Below are 22,734 nucleotides of genomic sequence, written 5' to 3'. Positions count from 1 at the left end.
TTACATAAGGGGGGGACCGAGGACTGTACGGTGTTCCTACAAACACCCCGTCTGTGACACGTGCTGTGGACGATGCTACATAAGGGGGGGACGGAGGACTGTACGGTGTTCCTACAAACACTCCGTCTGTGACACGTGCTGTGGACGATGCTACATAAGGGGGGGGGGGGGCGGAGAACTGTACAGTGTTCCTACAAACACCCCGTCTGTGACACGTGCTGTGGACGATGCTACATAAGGGGGGACGGAGGACTCTACGGTGTTCCTACAAACACCCCGTCTGTGACACGTGCTGTGGACGATGCTACATAAGGGGGGACGTAGGACCGTATGGTGTTCCTACAAACACCCTGTCTGTGACACCTGCTGTGGATGATGCTACATAAGGGGGGACGGAGGACTGTACGGTGTTCCTACAAACACCCCGTCTGTGACACGTGCTGTAGACGATGCTACATAAGGGGGGGATGGGGGACTGTACGGTGTTCCTACAAACACCCTGTCTGTGACACCTGCTGTGGATGATGCTACATAAGGGGGGACAGAGGACTGTACGGTGTTCCTACAAACACCCCGTATGTGACACGTGCTGTAGACGATGCTACATAAGGGGGGGATGGGGGACTGTACGGTGTTCCTACAAACACTCCGTCTGTGACACGTGCTGTGGATGATGCTACATAAGGGGGGACGGAGGACTGTACGGTGTTCCTACAAACACCCCGTCTGTGACACGTGCTGTAGACGATGCTACATAAGGGGGGGATGGGGGACTCTACGGTGTTCCTACAAACACTCCGTCTGTGACACGTGCTTTGGATGATGCTACATAAGGGGGGACGGAGGACTGTACGGTGTTCCTACAAACACCCCGTCTGTGACACGTGCTGTAGACGATGCTACATAAGGGGGGGATGGGGGACTGTACGGTGTTCCTACAAACACCCCGTCTGTGACACGTGCTGTAGACGATGCTACATAAGGGGGGACGGAGGAATGTACGGTGTTCCTACAAACACCCCGTCTGTGACACGTGCTGTGGACGATGCTACATAGGGGGGACGGAGGACTGTACGGTGTTCCTACAAAGACCCCGTCTGTGACACGTGCTGTAGACGATGCTACATAAGGGGGGGGGGGGGGCGGAGGACTGTACAGTGTTCCTACAAACACCCGTCTGTGACACGTGCTGTGGACGATGCTACATAAGGGGGGACGGAGGACTGTACGGTGTTCCTACAAACACCCCGTCTGTGACACGTGCTGTGGACGATGCTACATAAGGGGGGGGGGGCGGAGGACTGTACAGTGTTCCTACAAACACCCCGTCTGTGACACGTGCTGTGGACGATGCTACATAAGGGGGGGGGGGGGGGCGGAGGACTGTACAGTGTTCCTACAAACACCCCGTCTGTGACACGTGCTGTGGACGATGCTACATAAGGGGGGGACGGAGGACTGTACGGTGTTCCTACAAACACCCCGTCTGTGACACGTGCTGTGGAGGATGCTACATAAGGGGGAGATGGGGGACTGTACGGTGTTCCTACAAACACCCTGTCTGTGACACCTGCTGTGGATGATGCTACATAAGGGGGACGTAGGACTGTACGGTGTTCCTACAAACACCCCGTCTGTGACACGTGCTGTGGACGATGCTACATAAGGGGGGGCGGTGGACTGTACGGTGTTCCTACAAACACCCCGTCTGTGACACGTGCTGTGGACGATGCTACATAAGGGGGGCGGTGGACTGTACGGTGTTCCTACAAACACCCTGTCTGTGACACGTGCTGTGGACGATGCTACATAAGGGGGGACGGAGGACTGTACGGTGTTCCTACAAACACCTGTTGGGGTACAAGTATTGGGATACGAACGTGCAGTCATGAAGCACCACCATCGGCCATCAGCGGCTGGATGATTAGCGCATGCGCTGAGGTCTCACAACACCACTTAGTGATTTCATGCGCTTTTGAATAAAATCGGGATCTGGATGATAGATGGACAGTATCTAGGTCGACACTCTCCATCACTGTGCTTCTCCCCCCCCCCCCCCGGAATGACTTGGCGGCATCAATCCCCGTGGGCGCCCGTCACCCAAACTCCAGTGGAGCAACCCCGTCGACCACATCACCTCCCCCCACCCCTGTAGCGGGGTGTACATCGCAAAGCCCCCCCCTCCGGTGGATCAGGTGGGCGCTGGGGCACCCCCCCCCCCGGTCCTGGCCAGGGTAGGAATAGAACCCATGACCTCTGGCGGTAATACTAACCACTACACCACCCGTACTGCCCACTAGAGGACAGGGTATATAACCATAGCTGCATCAGCAGACACCACCAAGTGGCAGAGAACGCAGGATCTGGTGCCATGGGATGGTTTGCGTAAGAAGGGAAAAGCACATGAAGAGAGAAGGCCCTGCTTGTGAGATCTTACATCCTACAGGAATATAATGAGGCGATTCCTTAAGGCTATACCAGGGATACTATTGAGGGTATAAATCATAGTAATAAATAAATAATAATAATACATCATAGAATGCTGACACAGTATCCAACCGGTTTGCAATGAAGTGAACAGAACGTGACCCACAGGTGCCGCGCGCTGTGGGGGGTCTCCAGCAATATGTGATTCCCACTGTCGGATGAAAGCCGCAGGTGCGTTCTGAGGTTACATCTGCAAATAGACTTTGGGAGGGTCCAAAATGTGTATTACAGTAATTGTCATGAAAATGATTGTATGATTATTTTGTGTTTCCCCTGTTGCTGTCATCTCAGAGCGCTCGAGGGCAGGGGATTACAATTTGTGATTAGTAGTGTTTGTCATTGTTCCCTGCCCCCTCAGTCTGGTGTCTGCCGCTGACCGTGTACCGGCGCTGTACAGGTATTGCTGTCATCTCAGAGCGCTCGAGGGCAGGGAATTACAATTTGTGATTAGTAGTGTATGTCATTGTTCCTGCCCCCTCAGTCTGGTGTCTGCCGCTGACCGTGTACCGGCGCTGTACAGGTATTGCTGTCTGGTCACCCGTGCATTATGTACCCATATACTTGCTGTAGGACAGTACAGTTTAACAGCTTCTTTTCTGTTGGCAGATTCCGTCTATTTTGATGAAGGATATATGGATAAAGATGTTCCTCCGCCTTTACCGCCTCATCCGAGGGAGCATGTGCTTGTGGAGTACCCCAAATTTAGGTATGTAGCGGAAGTGTAAATGCACTATTGCAGGTTCTCAGTGATGAGTACCCGACGTACGGACAGGGGCTGGTGGCCCGCCAGTATGAGCGCTACTCAGCATAAGGGCAAATAGGCGCATACAACATGCGAGCTCGGTGCAGACATCTGTGCACCAATGGTTTATGTCACACTAACAGTCCATGTTATAAGGATATCTATGCTTGAGCATTGACAATTATTCCCTGACTATTAGTGTACCTTGTGGGTGGAGATAACTCCGCCCATGAGGAACTGTTAATGCACTGTTGTTTAGTAGCGCATTAAGAAGTAGCAGGCCAAGGGGGTAGAGATGAAGTAACTTCCAGCAGTGAAGACACAATTGTGTACCCACATCCATCTATGCAGTGGAATCCATCTTGTACTGCACCATTTAGATGCGCCACATACCACATGGCGGTTACACCCAAAATGTTACTGAGGAATAATTGCTAATCGGATTCTAGTCTAGTAGCATATATAGAGTATATGTATATATATATATATATATATATATATATATATATATATATATATATATATATATATATATGTGGTTTATGTGTAGCTGCAGGGCATTGTGCAACAATACATTCTTCTGCCTCTGCCCAAATGGAGGCTGTATTGTAATAGCCCCTGATATGGACAGTGAGGAATGGTGGGTTGTCGGTAAAGAGGCGGTGCACATGATGCCGCCTCTCTGCCGTGTACATCTCTCTGCAGATATTTTGTACAAATTCATTTTGGTTTTGACATCCTCTTGTGCCTAATTGATGTTCCCAAGGACGCGACACGACGGCGGAATGTCTGTCATGGTGTAGCAATTTTGTTAAAATTGTTTCAAGACCCACAGATGTGTTAGTGTCATCTTCCCTCTCTGCGAGTTCTGTATAAATAAAATTATATTTAACAGCTTAATTTGTAACCAAAGAAGCCTGACTGTGCCTGGAGCAGGGAAGCGCTCTCCATAATTGCGGCTGCGGGGAGCACGTGGAAAGGTCTAGAAGGCGGCAGCTTCAGAGGGTTAGGTACTGAGTATCATCTGTCCCTAAATTCAGCGCACTTTATATCATGTCCTCTGTGCGACCTCCCCATATCGTTCCCCAGCGTGGCGCGTGTAAGGTCTAATCATACAATCCACTATGGAGCGCTCCTCCTCTTCTTTGTTGTTCTAGATTCCATTTATTTCCTTAAATCCTGGGAAACTTTCTGGAGGGAGCTGCAGTCCAGAAAACTTAAGGACTTGGTGTTTTATTACCCTAAGTACAAAACTTTTGGGTTTCTCTATCCTACTGGCTGGACACAATTAGCGCTAATTTACCACACCTTGCACCAATTATATATATATATGTGTATTCAGTTGTCGCCACGGCAAGTACCATCATCTTCCGATCCTCCCGCCATTGCAGAGTATTAAATGACCCCTCCTACTTGGGGAAATGTTTGTAGATATTTCTGGGACATGTACAGTAACGAGACGCGGAGTTATTTCTTGTATAATTTATTTATTACATTTTTATTTTGTTTACAGATCTGGAGGTGAAACCTCAAACCCCCCGGAGATGGTGAACCTGAAAACCTCGAAGAGCATGGACCTCGGTGAGTGCCACTCTGCAGGCGGTAAATCTCTGGCGTCAGCCGTTCTAGTTGTGCCGTGGCACGGCGTAATGCGGCTGTGCCGGGTGTTTTTTTGTTATGGTTTTTGTTGTGGTAAATAGCGTCTTATTTGCACAAGATACAAAATGCTACATTACACTGTTCTCCAGGAAAACGCTAATGACAGACAGTGACTCACTGAGTACAGGCGTGCCGCATATCACTGTGATCAGCAGAAGCTGCTTGTGCGTCATAAGAGGAATAAGTCACAAAATATACCTGGCACTCCAGGGTCTCACGGAACGTACCTGTTGTTTATAACGTGACTTGTATCGCATGGAGGATCGATGCATGTGGACACATCTGTATCTCTGTGCCATGTATGTTGGCATCGTCTGGCGGTCACACATTGTATATATTGGGCTACAATAGCCTGCATCTGCGTTATGCTGTAGCTGTGGGTGTGATCCTGCCTCAGGTATGGGTGGGGGGGGGGTTTCCCTGTCTGAGAGAAGGGCACTGTCAGTGACGGAGATGGTACAGACAAAGAAAAGAGCTACCTACTATTGGAGGCAAGCTGGAAGGACCAGTGGTCGGGTCTATTAGGACCCCTTGATTCTATTCCTCCAATGGAAGTCTTTATTCTGGTAATGAGAGCACTTGATGTTTGGATTTACTAGTTTTTCACTATGAGAAATTAACTAATCTGTTACCCTTGGTAATGACCAATATCTGACAAGTCTGAAGAAGTATTTGCACGGAACGCGTTGGTTTATTGGTTTCATCGGTCTGAATCGTCCCATTACTGGAAATACGTCATCTGTAATTGTGGAATTCTATGTGATTGACCAAGATTCAATTATTATTCATGGACTGTTATATGAACTTTATTAAATGTATCCATTTTTTATATTTGTATATACAACTGCTTTATAAGCTTGAACTGCTTTAGGTGGAACTATTTCTTTGTGCACTGTGTGTATGTATATATATATATATATATATATATATATATATATATATATAATATATATATATATATATATATATATATACTGTATATAAATAATGAATCATGTTGATGTGCAGCCCTAAGAACTAATTTGGTGTCCAAGTCCATTTGCTGCGATGTAATTTCCAAGTCTATAGAACAATTTGTACAGGAAAATACCATTTTCCTTTTGAAGCGAAATAGGACTTTTGTTTTATCCGGACACGGAGTGATTTTGTCTCTGCGCCTTTCTATCAGCCATTTTCCTCCACGCACATGGAACATTTTAACAAGCATAGTTACTCTTAATGATAATAAGTGTTATTTGTACCGGAGTAATTTGCAAGGCCCCATTTATAGAGGGGAGCTGGGAAAAGCGAAGTCTAATTAAGGTCTATGTTCTCTCCGTACAAAGGGGGCTGCTGTTGTTATTATCTATAAACCGCGGACTGCGATCTGTAATGTTGTCTTTCATCCAGCCGGTAATATAAAGGTCTATGTTGTAGATGGGGCAGAAACTCATTTTTTGCATTTTATTTGAGGAGAGTTCAAACGTGGGTCAGACACATAAAGCTGCAGTCGGTATCCGCACTCTTTTCTGCAGCATTGTGTCCTTACCGCCATTGCTGGAAAGTGCCGGACACCGGGGGTTTTGGGCATTGTGATAAAAGTCATTGTTTGGCCTGTCCGTGCTTATGCTATAAAGCCAGGGATTGTTATCACAGGACGCTCGTTAGGGTCGTGTCGCCGTGGCGATGTATCCGCCGCGGTTATGGGTTATGTCTGTATAATTCAGCTGCATGTATGTCCCATAGATATATAAATGTTGTAAGAGGTGTAATGGCGGCAAGGTTCCTCTAGGAAGCCGATGGTGACCGCGTTCGCGCTCAGCTGATTCCGGGGGTATTACATTCCTAGTACTGACCGTCCTTGCGCTGGAGAATGATGGTTACAATGTTATATACACAGTAACCTGCATGGATGTTGGGGGAATGGCCGTCTCCTTGACTCATATGAAATCGGGTCCTACAGTAGCTGTCCAAATTTTTAAAGTGGGCAAAAATCTGTCGGCATCTTGCACCTCTGGCAAACCCGCACCCTGCTACATATTATTTATTAACAGTTTCTTATATAGCGCACACATCATCCGAACACACAGCGCACACATCATCCGAACACACAGCGCTCACATCATCCGAACACACAGCGCTCACATCATCCGAACACACAGCGCTCACATCATCCGAACACACAGCGCTCACATCATCCGAACACACAGCGCACACATATTCCGAACACACAGCACACTAATCATCCGAACGCACAGCGCACACATATTCCGCACACACATATTCCACACACACAGTGCACAGACCATCCGAACACACAGCGCTCACATCATCCGAACACACAGCGCTCACATCATCCGAACACACAGCGCTCACATCATCCGAACACACAGCGCTCACATCATCCGAACACACAGCGCGCACACCATCCGAACACACAGCGCACACATCATCCGAACACACAGCGCACACATCAACCGAACACACAGCGCTCACATCATCCGAACACACAGCGCACACATCATCCGAACACACAGCGCACACATCATCCGAACACACAGCGCACACATCATCCGAACACACAGCGCTCACATCATCCGAACGCACAGCGCTCACATCATCCGAACGCACAGCGCTCACATCATCCGAACACATAGCGCACACACCATCTAAACACACAGTGCACACATCATCCGAACACACAGCGCTCACATCATCCGAACGCACAGCGCACACATATTCCACACACACCATCCGAACACATAGCGCACACACCATCTAAACACACAGTGCACACATCATCCGCACACACAGCGCACACATCATCCGCACGCACAGCACACACATCATCCGAACGCACAGCGCACACATCATCCGAACGCACAGCGCTCACATCATCCGAGCGCACACATATTCCGAATGCACAGCGCACACATATTCCGAACGCACAGCGCACACATATTCCGAACACACAGCGCACACATCATCCGCACACACAGCACACACATATTGCCTATCAGCACCCGACCCTACTTCTGCCCCCCCTGTAATATGTAGGGTGGTTCCCTTATCTTGCTGTGTATATGTGCGCAGCGTGTGCAGTTTGGCTGGTCCTGTGCTGGCCCAGAGCTTTCTGGAAGGACCAGACGCATATTGCTGGGTGACTCCTGCCAACTGCCTCCAGCGCTGGTGATGCCGCCATCCGTCTGACGACTTTGGACCAGCTGAGCTCCCTGCCAGAGTCACAGCTTCTATTACAGTCTAGTAATGGGCGACAGCGAGAATGGGAAGGAGCCCAAAGACTTGTACGGGGGGGGGGGGGGGTGAGAGCGGGCAGCTGCCAACCTGGGGGTAACCACCCCCCCACAGAACACTCATTATAAGCCTGTCTCCGGCTCCTGTCTGCGAGCTCCGTCTATGCCAGGCACTGGTCAGTGCCATGCTCCCAGCAGCTGGAGATGGTGGTGACATTACTAAGGGCAGGGGCTGCCTGTGGAGGGCATTGGAGCGACAGCATTAGGGTGACTGGGAGGAGCATGTTCCCACAGCAACACAGAGTATATCAGGAAATGAGTGTTCTGCAATGTGGAACGCAGTGAGCTTGTCCGCCTGTTGGAACCACCGGTTATATGGCAGCACAAGGGTTCTGCAGCGACGTACATCGTGGTTCTGCGAATGTGTCCACCGACATCTGTCCTCCATGCGATACAAGTTATGATATATAGACCGCGTGGGCCTCCGTGTTTCGCTCCGCAGCGCCAGGCTTTGTTTTGTGACTTTTCCAGTTAAATAACATAAAAACCAATATGGCTCACAAGCAGCTTCAGCTGAATAAAATGGTATGTGGCCTGTCTATATGGGTTGGGATCATTTGGTCTATTGCATTATGGTCGAAAGTCATTAGGTCGAATCCATTAGGTCGACATGCTAAAAGGTCGACATGACTCTAGGTCGACATGGGAAAAGGTCGACATTATTCTAGGTCGAAAGGTCATTAGTTCGACAGGTCATTAGTTCGACAAGGTCATTAGTTCGACATTGTCTATGTCGACATTCACAAGGTCGACATGGGGTTTTTCACTGTTTTTTTACCTGAATGTCAACACAGTCGACATGGACACAGTTTAAAGTGCACTGCATCCCCTCGCATCGCTCGCTGCGCTCGCTATGCGTCGGGCACGGTGCCTCGCTACGCTCGGCACACTATTTTATTCTCCCACCACGCCCTAGTGGATGGTAGGGCATGAAATACCGCCTGTCAGCACATGTCGGCTCAAAAAACAGTGAAAAACTCCATGTCGACCTTGTGAATGTCGACATAGACAATGTCGAACTAATGACCTTGTCGAACTAATGACCTGTCGAACTAATGACCTTTCGAACTAGAATCATGTCGACCTTTTCCCATGTCGACCTAGAGTCATGTCGACCTTTTAGCATGTCGACCTAATGGATTCGACCTAATGACTGTCGACCATAATGCAGTAGACCAAATGACCGCATCCCGTCTATATACAGTGTGTGACTTCTGCTGTATACGGAATGATACATTACACTAGTGGTTCTCAAACTCGGTCCTCATGACCCCACACAGTTCACCTTTTCCAGGTCACCCGGCAGGTGCACAGGTGCACTCATTACTGACTGACACATTGTAAAAGATTTACAGGTGGAGCTAATTATTTCACTTGTGGTTCTGTGAGGAGATCTGGGAAACCTGCACTGTGGGGGGTCTGAGGACCGATTCTGAGAACTTGTGCATTGCACTGATTTTCGGTTTATCTGTTTTGTAAGTAAGTTCATAGAAAAAGATGCCTGGTACCAGGTTGTACCATACATGGCATTGGGTGGCGTGGTGCCACTAGATGTGCCGATAACATGATGTACGGGGTCTGCACTAATAAAATACACTGGAAAGTACAAAACAGAAGTGCAACAATCCCTGTGACAGAGCAAAAACGAAAACAAGATACAACCAGTGCGCTGCACAAACGTGGTCAGTGGTGTCTGTTAATAGACCCGCCTCCCCTTCTGTAGGTGTGATTAGGAGGGGTACCAGTGAGACTCATGGTTACAGAGGGCACAGTGCAGAGTCATGTGACTTGGTATTAGGCCTGGTGCTGCAATCATGCCCTGTCCAATGAGCATCGCTCAGCCTCTGTGGCATGTTCCATACCCGGTCCTAATGTATTCTTGTTATCACTCATTACTCACCTGAATGCACCAACCAATCAGCTCTTGTTATTTCTCAAACATATAATCAGCATCACGGGGTGATGGATATGCCCCTTGGTACCTTTGTCTGATTAAGCGAGACATATGGGGGATGTCAGCCACTTATACTGGAGCGATGTACTGTATGAGTTGTGTGCTCTGTCTATATATCTGAGAATTAGAACAATAATTGGTACTTGTGTATTATCACGGCGCCCGGCTACGCTACATTGTCAGTGTAGTGTCTCCGCGGCAGCCCTGCGTAGTGTCCCCGGGAGCTGCAGCTCTGTCCCCAGCGTCCATGCCAAGCCTAGTGAGCGCCTCTCACACAGCGCCGGTAACCGCCAGATCCCCTGCGCTGGCAGATGCCAGCGGAGAGGGGTCATGCGTGCGCCGGCAGAGAGGCGCTCCATCTGTCTGAGACGCAGCAGCTTCTCAGTAATTATTGCAGCAGGGTCCGGCAACCCTGCCTGTGTCCGCTTCATGGAGACAGTCAAGGTGAGGGGTTCGGTAGCGCATGCGTCCCCTGCACAAAGGGGGGGTGCGGGTGCAAGTGCATCTCAAGCACAATAAAGGACGCATTTGGCAGTGCTCCATGTCACATACTGGCAAATGCCTCCATTTCAAACCCCCACTATCCATGCCAGCCCAAAGCGTGGCGAGAGTAGAGGTACGCGTCCCCCCTGAACCTTTTCATACCGCCACTATCCACGTCGGCGTGGAGTTGATTTTCTAAAGTGTGGCAGAAACACGACACTGATACTAACAGGGACGCCTGACTGACTACGCTAACTACATAAGCTTCGGCTAGCCGCGAACGGGCGGGAACACTATGCTGATTCTGACAGGGACGCTGCCTACGCTGCCCACGGGAACACTACGCTGATTCTGACAGGGATGCTGCCTACACTGTCTGCGGGAACACTACGCTGATTCTGACAGGGATGCTGCCTACGCTGGCCGCGAGAACACTACGCTGATTCTGACAGGGATGCTGCCTGCGCTGGCCGCGAGAACACTACGCTGATTCTGACAGTGATGCTGCCTACGCTGGCTGCGGGAACACTACGCTGATTCTGACAGGGACTCTGCCTGCGCTGGCCGCGAGAACACTACGCTGATTCTGACAGGGATGCTGCCTATGCTGGCTGCGGGAACACTACGCTGATTCTGACTGCGCTGGCCGCGAGAACACTACGCTGATTCTGACAGGGATGCTGGCTGCGGGAACACTACGCTGATTCTGACAGGGATGCTGCCTATGCTGGCTGTGGGAACACTACGCTGATTCTGACAGGGACGCTGCCTGCGCTGGCCGCTAGAACACTACTGATTCTGACAGGGACGCTGCCTACGCTGGCTGCGGGAACACTACGCTGATTCTGACTGTGCTGGCCGCGAGATCACTACGCTGATTCGGTCAGGGATGCTGGCTGCGGGAACACTACACTGATTCTAACAGGGACGCTGGCTGCTGGAACAATACGCTGATTCTGACTACGCTGCCTGCGCTGGCCGCGAGAACACTACGCTGATTCTGACAGGGACGCTGCCTATGCTGGCAGCGGGTACACTACGCTGATTCTGACAGGGACACGGACTACACTGCCTACGCTGGCCGCGGGAACACTACGCTGATTCTGACAGGGACGCTGCCTACGGGAACACTACGCTGATTCTGACTGCGCTGGCCGCGAGAACACTACACTGATTCTGACAGGGATGCTGGCTGCGGGAACACTACGCTGATTCTGACTACGCTGCCTGCGCTGGCCGTGAGAACACTACGCTGATTCTGACAGGGACGCTGCCTACACTGGCAGCGGGAACACTACGCTGATTCTGACAGGGACACTGACTACACTGCCTATGCTGGCTGCGGGAACACTACGCTGATTCTGACTGCGCTGGCCGCGAGAACACTACGCTGATTTTGACAGGGATGCTGGCTGCGGGAACACTACGCTGATTCTGACTACGCTGCCTGCGCTGGCCGCGAGAACACTACGCTGATTCTGACAGGGACGCTGCCTACGCTGGCAGCGGGAACACTACGCTGATTCTGACAGGGACGCTGCCTACGCTGGCCGCGGGTACACTACGCTCTGATTCTGAAAGGGACGCTCCCAAAGTGGGTGTCACGGGGCACTTACAGGGGTGCCACAGGTGGGTAGTCCAGGACTAATTCAGATTAGTTCTTGTCAGTGTGATGAGCGGAACCAGTGCTGGTTATGTACAAACAGAAGCGAATCCTGTCCCTCGCTGCATATCTGACCCTAGCGATGACATTTTAGCACAAGTTACTTCATTTTTCCCTGAATTACTTAGTTATAACGTTTAGGCCTAACGTGACCGTACACAGATTCTGGTTCTCTGGGAGCAGTGACTCAAACAAGTTTTGTAAGCAGTGTCCTTGTAGCAGGAGGTAGTGTCTATGTGTCACATTCATTGTACGATTCCAAGCGGGACCCCCCCTGTACAAGCGGAACACCCCCCCCCCCCCCCCCCGCAGTGATTCTATCAGAGGTAAATGGTCTTAGCTCCTAATGAGGCGTCGCGGTCGTACATAATGCCCATTGTCCGCGGCGATGTCTCCGCCATGTACACGTCAGATAATCCTTTTATTCGGAGTTATTCCTGTTTGGGCCACTGTATATAGGATGCTTCGGCTTCTGGAGGGGAGTAACCCATTGTGCTAAGTAATGAGGCACAGAACTAATTACAGGATCGGATAAAGAAGACGGACTTGTTTTTACAAAAGAAGCAATTCCAGAATCCGCCTAAGTGCTTTATAAGGGCCCTTGGTAATTCAGGGTACGTCTGTCCCTGGTAGGAGAAGGGCAGATTCCAGGACAGAAAGCCCGCTCTTATTGGCTAATCCAATAAACCCTCACTTGGCATTTTGGGGGCCCTCTCTCGGAAGTGTAGACAGCCCCCCCCCCCTGCAGCTCAGCCAGGTCTGGGATGGGAAAGGACGTCATAATGCCATTCATTGCGGCTTACGTAGAGCATTCTGGGGTTCAGTGGTAAGAGCGGACACTGGTGAGGGCCATGAGGGTCATTCAGACCTGGCAGCAGCTCTGCATTTTGCAAGGTTGCAGATTATTAAATGACTGCGGATTTGGACGTGTCGTACAAAGTACATTCAGCGTAAGAACACAGTTTGCAAGTTTATTGAAGTTGTGCGTCGTCTGGGAGTGTCAGGAATTATGCCGGAGAAGGACAGATTCACATTAGGAACGCATTCTTTATTTGTCAGTAATTATTTCTATAGCGCCGGCACATTCCGTTACACTGTACAAATGGCAACAAAATTATACTGGATTATAATGGACAGAGAGGTCGGAGGGCCCTGCAAGTATGCTTACAGCTGTCACATACAGACATTTAAGTGTGCGCTTTGCTGTAGAGGTTGGAGGGCCCTGCTTGTATGCTTACAGCTGTCACATACGGACATTTACGTGTGCGCTTTGCTATAGAGGTTGGAGGGCCCTGCTTGTATGCTTACAGCTGTCACATACGGACATTTACGTGTGCGCTTTGCTGTAGAGGTTGGAGGGCCCTGCTTGTATGCTTACAGCTGTCACATACGGACATTTACGTGTGCGCTTTGCTATAGAGGTTGGAGGGCCCTGCTTGTATGCTTACAGCTGTCACATACGGACATTTACGTGTGCGCTTTGCTGTAGAGGTTGGAGGGCCCTGCTTGTATGATTACAGCTGTCACATACGGACATTTACGTGTGCGATTTGCTGCAGAGGTTGGAGGGCCCTGCTTGTATGCTTACAGCTGTCACATACGGACATTTACGTGTGCGCTTTGCTGCAGAGGTTGGAGGGCCCTGCTTGTATGCTTACAGCTGTCACATATGGACATTTACGTGTGCGCTTTGCTGCAGAGGTTGGAGGGCCCTGCTTGTATGCTTACAGCTGTCACATACGGACATTTACGTGTGCGCTATGCTGTAGAGGTCGGAGGGCCCTGCTTGTATGCTTACAGCTGTCACATATGGACATTTACGTGTGTGCTTTGCTGCAGAGGTCGGAGGGCCCTGCTTGTATGCTTACAGCTGTCACATACGGACATTTACGTGTGCGCTTTGCTGCAGAGGTTGGAGGGCCCTGCTTGTATGCTTACAGCTGTCACATACGGACATTTACGTGTGCACTTTGCTGTAGAGGTTGGAGGGCCCTGCTTGTATGCTTACAGCTGTCACATACGGACATTTACGTGTCTGCTTTGCTGCAGAGGTTGGAGGGCCCTGCTTGTATGCTTACAGCTGTCACATACGGACATTTACGTGTCTGCTTTGCTGCAGAGGTTGGAGGGCCCTGCTTGCACGCTTACAGCTGTCACATACGGACATTTACGTGTGCGCTTTGCTGCAGAGGTTGGAGGGCCCTGCTTGTATGCTTACAGCTGTCACATACGGACATTTACGTGTGCGCTTTGCTGCAGAGGTTGGAGGGCCCTGCTTGTATGCTTACAGCTGTCACATACGGACATTTACGTGTGCGCTTTGCTGTAGAGGTCGGAGGGCCCTGCTTGTGTGCTTACAGCTGTCACATACAGACTTTTACGTGTGCGCTTTGCTGTAGAGGTCGGAGGGCCCTGCTTGTATGCTTACAGCTATCACATACGGACATTTACGTGTGCGCTTTGCTGTAGAGGTTGGAGGGCCCTGCTTGTATGCTTATAGCTATCACATACGGACATTTACGTGTCTGCTTTGCTGCAGAGGTTGGAGGGCCCTGCTTGCACGCTTACAGCTGTCACATACGGACATTTACGTGTGCGCTTTGCTGCAGAGGTTGGAGGGCCCTGCTTGTATGATTACAGCTATCACATACGGACATTTACGTGTGCGCTTTGCTGCAGAGGTTGGAGGGCCCTGCTTGTATGCTTACAGCTGTCACATACGGACATTTACGTGTGCGCTTTGCTGTAGAGGTCGGAGGGCCCTGCTTGTGTGCTTACAGCTGTCACATATGGACATTTACGTGTGCGCTTTGCTATAGAGGTCGGAGGGCCCTGCTTGTGTGCTTACAGCTGTCACATATGGACATTTACGTGTGCGCTTTGCTATAGAGGTCGGAGGGCCCTGCTTGTGTGCTTACAGCTGTCACATACGGACATTTACGTGTGCGCTTTGCTATAGAGGTTGGAGGGCCCTGCTTGTATGCTTACAGCTGTCACATACGGACATTTACGTGTGCGCTTTGCTATAGAGGTTGGAGGGCCCTGCTTGTATGCTTACAGCTGTCACATACGGACATTTACGCGTGCGCTTTGCTGTAGAGGTTGGAGGGCCCTGCTTGTATGATTACAGCTGTCACATACGGACATTTACGTGTGCGATTTGCTGCAGAGGTTGGAGGGCCCTGCTTGTATGCTTACAGCTGTCACATACGGACATTTACGTGTGCGCTTTGCTGCAGAGGTTGGAGGGCCCTGCTTGTATGCTTACAGCTGTCACATATGGACATTTACGTGTGCGCTTTGCTGCAGAGGTTGGAGGGCCCTGCTTGTATGCTTACAGCTGTCACATACGGACATTTACGTGTGCGCTATGCTGTAGAGGTCGGAGGGCCCTGCTTGTATGCTTACAGCTGTCACATATGGACATTTACGTGTGTGCTTTGCTGCAGAGGTCGGAGGGCCCTGCTTGTATGCTTACAGCTGTCACATACGGACATTTACGTGTGCGCTTTGCTGCAGAGGTTGGAGGGCCCTGCTTGTATGCTTACAGCTGTCACATACGGACATTTACGTGTGCGCTTTGCTGCAGAGGTTGGAGGGCCCTGCTTGTATGATTACAGCTGTCACATACGGACATTTACGTGTGCACTTTGCTGTAGAGGTTGGAGGGCCCTGCTTGTATGCTTACAGCTGTCACATACGGACATTTACGTGTCTGCTTTGCTGCAGAGGTTGGAGGGCCCTGCTTGTATGCTTACAGCTGTCACATACGGACATTTACGTGTCTGCTTTGCTGCAGAGGTTGGAGGGCCCTGCTTGCACGCTTACAGCTGTCACATACGGACATTTACGTGTGCGCTTTGCTGCAGAGGTTGGAGGGCCCTGCTTGTATGCTTACAGCTGTCACATACGGACATTTACGTGTGCGCTTTGCTGCAGAGGTTGGAGGGCCCTGCTTGTATGCTTACAGCTGTCACATACGGACATTTACGTGTGCGCTTTGCTGTAGAGGTCGGAGGGCCCTGCTTGTGTGCTTACAGCTGTCACATACAGACTTTTACGTGTGCGCTTTGCTGTAGAGGTCGGAGGGCCCTGCTTGTATGCTTACAGCTATCACATACGGACATTTACGTGTGCGCTTTGCTGTAGAGGTTGGAGGGCCCTGCTTGTATGCTTATAGCTATCACATACGGACATTTACGTGTCTGCTTTGCTGCAGAGGTTGGAGGGCCCTGCTTGCACGCTTACAGCTGTCACATACGGACATTTACGTGTGCGCTTTGCTGCAGAGGTTGGAGGGCCCTGCTTGTATGATTACAGCTATCACATACGGACATTTACGTGTGCGCTTTGCTGCAGAGGTTGGAGGGCCCTGCTTGTATGCTTACAGCTGTCACATACGGACATTTACGTGTGCGCTTTGCTGTAGAGGTCGGAGGGCCCTGCTTGTGTGCTTACAGCTGTCACATATGGACATTTACGTGTGCGCTTTGCTATAGAGGTCGGAGGGCCCTGCTTGTGTGCTTACAGCTGTCACATATGGACATTTACGTGTGCGCTTTGCTATAGAGGTCGGAGGGCCCTGCTTGTGTGCTTACAGCTGTCACATACGGACATTTACGTGTGCGCTTTGCTATAGAGGTCGGAGGGCCCTGCTTGTATGCTTACAGCTATCACATACGGACATTTACGTGTGCGCTTTGCTGTAGAGGTTGGAGGGCCCTGCTTGTATGCTTACAGCTGTCACATATGGACATTTACGTGTGCGCTTTGCTATAGAGGTCGGAGGGCCCTGCTTGTGTGCTTACAGCTGTCACATACGGACATTTACGTGTGCGCTTTGCTGCAGAGGTTGGAGGGCCCTGCTTGTATGATTACAGCTGTCACATACGGACATTTACGTGTGCACTTTGCTGTAGAGGTCGGAGGGCCCTGCTTGTATGCTTATAGCTATCACATACGGACATTTACGTGTGCGCTTTGCTGCAGAGGTTGGAGGGCCCTGCTTGTATGATTACAGCTGTCACATACGGACATTTACGTGTGCACTTTGCTGTAGAGGTCGGAGGGCCCTGCTTGTATGCTTATAGCTATCACATACGGACATTTACGTGTCTGCTTTGCTGTAGAGGTTGGAGGGCCCTGCTTGCACGCTTACAGCTGTCACATACGGACATTTACGTGTGCGCTTTGCTGCAGAGGTTGGAGGGCCCTGCTTGTATGATTACAGCTATCACATACGGACATTTACGTGTGCGCTTTGCTGCAGAGGTTGGAGGGCCCTGCTTGTATGCTTACAGCTGTCACATACGGGCATTTACGTGTGCGCTTTGCTGTAGAGGTCGGAGGGCCCTGCTTGTGTGCTTACAGCTGTCACATACGGACATTTACGTGTGCGCTTTGCTATAGAGGTCGGAGGGCCCTGCTTGTGTGCTTACAGCTGTCACATATGGACATTTACGTGTGCGCTTTGCTGTAGAGGTCGGAGGGCCCTGCTTGTGTGCTTACAGCTGTCACATACGGACATTTACGTGTGCGCTTTGCTGTAGAGGTCGGAGGGCCCTGCTTGTATGCTTACAGCTGTCACATATGGACATTTACGTGTGCGCTTTGCTGCAGAGGTTGGAGGACCCTGCTTGTGTGCTTACAGCTGTCACATACGGACATTTACGTGTGCGCTTTGCTATAGAGGTCGGAGGGCCCTGCTTGTATGCTTACAGCTATCACATACGGACATTTACGTGTGCGCTTTGCTGTAGAGGTTGGAGGGCCCTGCTTGTATGCTTACAGCTGTCACATATGGACATTTACGTGTGCGCTTTGCTGTAGAGGTCGGAGGGCCCTGCTTGTATGATTACAGCTATCACATACGGACATTTACGTGTGCGCTTTGCTGTAGAGGTCGGAGGGCCCTGCTTGTATGCTTACAGCTGTCACATACGGACATTTACGTGTGCGCTTTGCTGCAGAGGTTGGAGGGCCCTGCTTGTATGATTACAGCTGTCACATATGGACATTTACGTGTGCACTTTGCTGTAGAGGTCGGAGGGCCCTGCTTGTATGATTACAGCTGTCACATATGGACATTTACGTGTGCACTTTGCTGTAGAGGTTGGAGGGCCCTGCTTGTATGATTACAGCTGTCACATACGGACATTTACGTGTGCGCTTTGCTGTAGAGGTTGGAGGGCCCTGCTTGTATGATTACAGCTGTCACATATGGACATTTACGTGTGCGCTATGCTGTAGAGGTCAGAGGGCCCTGCTTGTGTGCTTACAGCTGTCACATACGGACATTTACGTGTGCACTTTGCTGTAGAGGTCGGAGGGCCCTGCTTGTATGCTTATAGCTATCACATACGGACATTTACGTGTGCGCTTTGCTGCAGAGGTTGGAGGGCCCTGCTTGTATGATTACAGCTGTCACATACGGACATTTACGTGTGCACTTTGCCGTAGAGGTCGGAGGGCCCTGCTTGTATGATTACAGCTATCACATACGGACATTTACGTGTGCGCTTTGCTGTAGAGGTCGGAGGGCCCTGCTTGTATGATTACAGCTGTCACATACGGACATTTACGTGTGCGCTTTGCTGTAGTGGTTGGAGGGCCCTGCTTGTATGCTTATAGCTATCACATACGGACATTTACGTGTGCGCTTTGCTGCAGAGGTTGGAGGGCCCTGCTTGTATGATTACAGCTGTCATATATGGACATGTCATTTACGTGTGCGCTTTGCTGTAGAGGTCGGAGGGCCCTGCTTGCACGCTTACAGCTGGCACATATGGACATGTGTCATTTACGTGTGCACTTTGCTGTAGAGGTCGGAGGGCCCTGCTTGCACGCTTACAGCTGGCACATATGGACATATGTCATTTACGTGTGCGCTTTGCTGTAGAGGTCGGAGGGCCCTGCTTGCACGCTTACAGCTGGCACATATGGACATGTGTCATTTACGTGTGCACTTTGCTGTAGAGGTCGGAGGGCCCTGCTTGCACGCTTACAGCTGGCACATATGGACATGTCATTTATGTGTGCGCTTTGCTGTAAAGTCCCTTATATCCATTGTACGACTTTCTCTGCATCCGTCTCCTGGCTTTACATCCAGTACTGAGTTTAATGCTGGTTACTGGGCACAGAGATACCCCGACCTGGCATGTACCCGTATGCACGACAGGAGTGGAAGCCTGCTCCAGGACCAGGCTCAGTTTATGTAAATCATGTTACACAGTCACCAATTGCTGCTTGTTATTGGCAGATAATGGTGCTGCCTTGCCTGTAGCCACACCCACTTACCCCACTGCCAGCTGCAATTGTTACTCCCCTAGCGGGATAGCAGTAGGTAAAGGTGACGGTAGGTGGCGCCAGTGTACTCTGGTGTCCTGGAAATGGCCGGACCGGCATCAGTTGTAATCTGACATGTGATGAGTCTGAGCTCTGACTACACTGCTCGTGGCAGGCTGCCTCTGGGGACTACAAAGCCGGGGAGAAGGGGCCCCACACAAAACCTGTAAAAGGGTCCCCTCCTCACTTACCTCGCCCCTGTATGTCGGGTTGTCCTTATTTATTATTATTTATTAACCGTTTCATATATAGCGCACACATATTCCACAGCGCTGTACAGAGACTATTATTACCAGTTATTATATAGCGCACACATATTCCACAGCGCTGTACAGAGACTATTATTACCAGTTATTATATAGCGCACACATATTCCGCAGGGCTGTACAGAGAATATTATTACCAGTTATTATATAGCGCACACATATTCCGCAGGGCTGTACAGAGACTATTATTACCAGTTATTATATAGCGCACGCATATTCCACAGCGCTGTACAGAGACCATTATTACCAGTTATTATATAGTGCACACATATTCCACAGCGCTGTACAGAGACTATTATTACCAGTTATTATATAGCGCACACATATTCCGCAGCGCTGTAGAGAGAATATTATTACCAGTTATTATATAGCACACACATATTCCGCAGCGCTGTACAGAGACTATTATTACCAGTTATTATATAGCGCACACATTCCGCAGCGCTGTACAGAGACTATTATTACCAGTTATTATATAGCGCACACATATTCCGCAGCGCTGTACAGAGACTATTATTACCAGTTATTATATAGCACACATATTCACCAGCCCTGTACAGAGACTATTATTACCAGTTATTATATAGCGCACACATATTCCGCAGCGCTGTACAGAGACTATTATTACCAGTTATTATATAGCGCACACATATTCCTCACCTCTGTACAGAGACTATTATTACCAGTTATTATATAGCGCACACATATTCTGCAGGCCTGTACAGAGACTATTATTACCAGTTATTATATAGCGCACACATATTCCGCAGCGCTGTACAGAGAATATTATTACCAGTTATTATATAGCGCACATATTCCGCAGCGCTGTACAGAGACTATTATTACCAGTTATTATATAGCGCACACATATTCCGCAGCGCTGTACAGAGACTATTATTACCAGTTATTATATAGCACACATATTCACCAGCCCTGTACAGAGTCTATTATTACCAGCTATTATATAGCGCACACATATTCCGCAGCGCTGTACAGAGACTATTATTACCAGTTATTATATAGCGCACACATATTCCGCAGCACTGTACAGAGACTATTATTACCAGTTATTATATAGCGCACACATATTCCGCAGCGCTGTACAGAGACTATTATTACCAGTTATTATATAGTGCACACATATTCCGCAGCGCTGTACAGAGACTATTATTACCAGTTATTATATAGTGCACACATATTCCGCAGCGCTGTACAGAGATTATTATTACCAGTTATTATATAGCGCACACACATTCCGCAGCACTGTACAGAGATTATTATTACCAGTTATTATATAGCGCAAACATATTCTGCAGCACTGTACAGAGACTATTACTACCAGTTATTATATAGTGCACACATATTCTGCAGCGCTGTACAGAGACTATTATTACCAGTTATTATATAGCGCACACATATTCCGCAGCACTGTACAGAGATTATTATTACCAGTTATTATATAGCGCAAACATATTCTGCAGCACTGTACAGAGACTATTACTACCAATTATTATATAGCGCACACATATTCTGCAGCGCTGTACAGAGACTATTATTACCAGTTATTTATATAGCGCACACATATTCCGCAGCACTGTACAGAGATTATTATTACCAGTTATTATATAGCGCACACATATTTCGCAGCGCTGTACAGAGAATATTATTACCAGTTATTTATATAGCGCAAACATATTCCGCAGCGCTGTACAGAGACTATTATTACCAGTTATTATATAGTGCACACATATTCCGCAGCGCTGTACAGAGACTATTACCAGTTATTATATAGTGCACACATATTCCGCAGCGCTGTACACTGTCACTCCCTGCTCCTTATGCTGATCTAGCGCACAGTGCTGCGCACACCTTGTTCCACTTATAATAATAATAATACTGTAATATAGTCCATGTGCAGCCAGACGCTATAACGTGTCCTCACGTCTGAATGTCACCAGTATAAGTTCTTACATTTCCAGCAATAATATATAATAATGCAGCAGCGTTATCTGGTTACGGCACGGGGTTAGGGTTACACGCACCCATCACTCCTAATAGAAATCTCCATCAGCAACGGCAGCTCTGCAGGAAATATGGCACGCTGGAGTGTAAGTGGGGAAAACACTGTATCAAATATCAATAGAGACGTCTGCGGCGAAGACAGAGCGTCATCTGTGCCCCTTTAATTAGGTCAGGTAACCTTGGTACATATCTGCGTCTCTCCGGTGAGATGTCGGTGACAGTAAGAAGTGTATCCATGTCACTGTGGTACCGTCAGAGGAACGTGTCACTAGTGTGCGGGGACTGTAGGCTGGTCGACTAGTCATTACATTGCCACAAACGTCCGGAGTCCCCAATGCCGTCCTCTAGCTGCTGCCACAGCTCGTTCAGTATCTGCTGTGTGCCAGTGTGGAGGCTGTCCCCCATGCCGCTATTCCCTTCAGTTCTGATTCCTGGGCGCAGACATTTTTGTCCGTCATGTGATCACTGCATCACCAATGTGATTCCAGTTCTCGGTCATCTGACTCCAGCAGCCAATCTGTGGCCAGCAGCCCCTATAAGAGGATCTCCTGGAGGGCCAGCTGGCTGCCAGTGCAGAGTCTTTCACAGCTTACTCCGACACCAGACCCTCTGTGCTTCTCAGGGTGTGTTCTCTGAAGCTGCCAAGAAGTCCTTATCGTGTGGCTAGCCGCAATTCCCAGCCCAGTTATCAGCAGTATCCGGTTCTAGACCTGCAGACCCAACTGGTACACTCTCTCCTACACCGAGGTCAGGGCTGGTGCTGGCATGTCAGGACACAAACCTGCGGAGAGGAGCAAATACCTGCATGTAGGGCCTGATTC

At 49.5% G+C, this 22,734-nt stretch overlaps 1 protein-coding gene across 5 annotated transcripts in view; it reads left to right on the top strand.

Annotated features, from left to right (window-relative positions):
- PARD3B (par-3 family cell polarity regulator beta) overlaps positions 1-22,734 on the top strand; it is a 777,127-nt gene that overhangs the window by 305,806 nt on the left and 448,587 nt on the right. For all 5 annotated transcript variants that reach the window (XM_083154121.1, XM_083154120.1, XM_083154119.1 and 2 more), the window contains exons 14-15: positions 3,094-3,193; positions 4,743-4,810. In XM_083154121.1, the coding sequence (XP_083010247.1) occupies positions 3,094-3,193; positions 4,743-4,810 (168 nt within the window). The remainder of the gene's footprint in view (positions 1-3,093; positions 3,194-4,742; positions 4,811-22,734) is intronic.

The sequence above is a fragment of the Crinia signifera genome, chromosome 7 (assembly GCF_055691185.1).
Source record: "Crinia signifera chromosome 7, ASM5569118v1, whole genome shotgun sequence".
Taxonomy (NCBI): Eukaryota; Metazoa; Chordata; class Amphibia; order Anura; family Myobatrachidae; genus Crinia; species Crinia signifera.
This window is presented reverse-complemented; position numbering and strand designations above follow the sequence as displayed.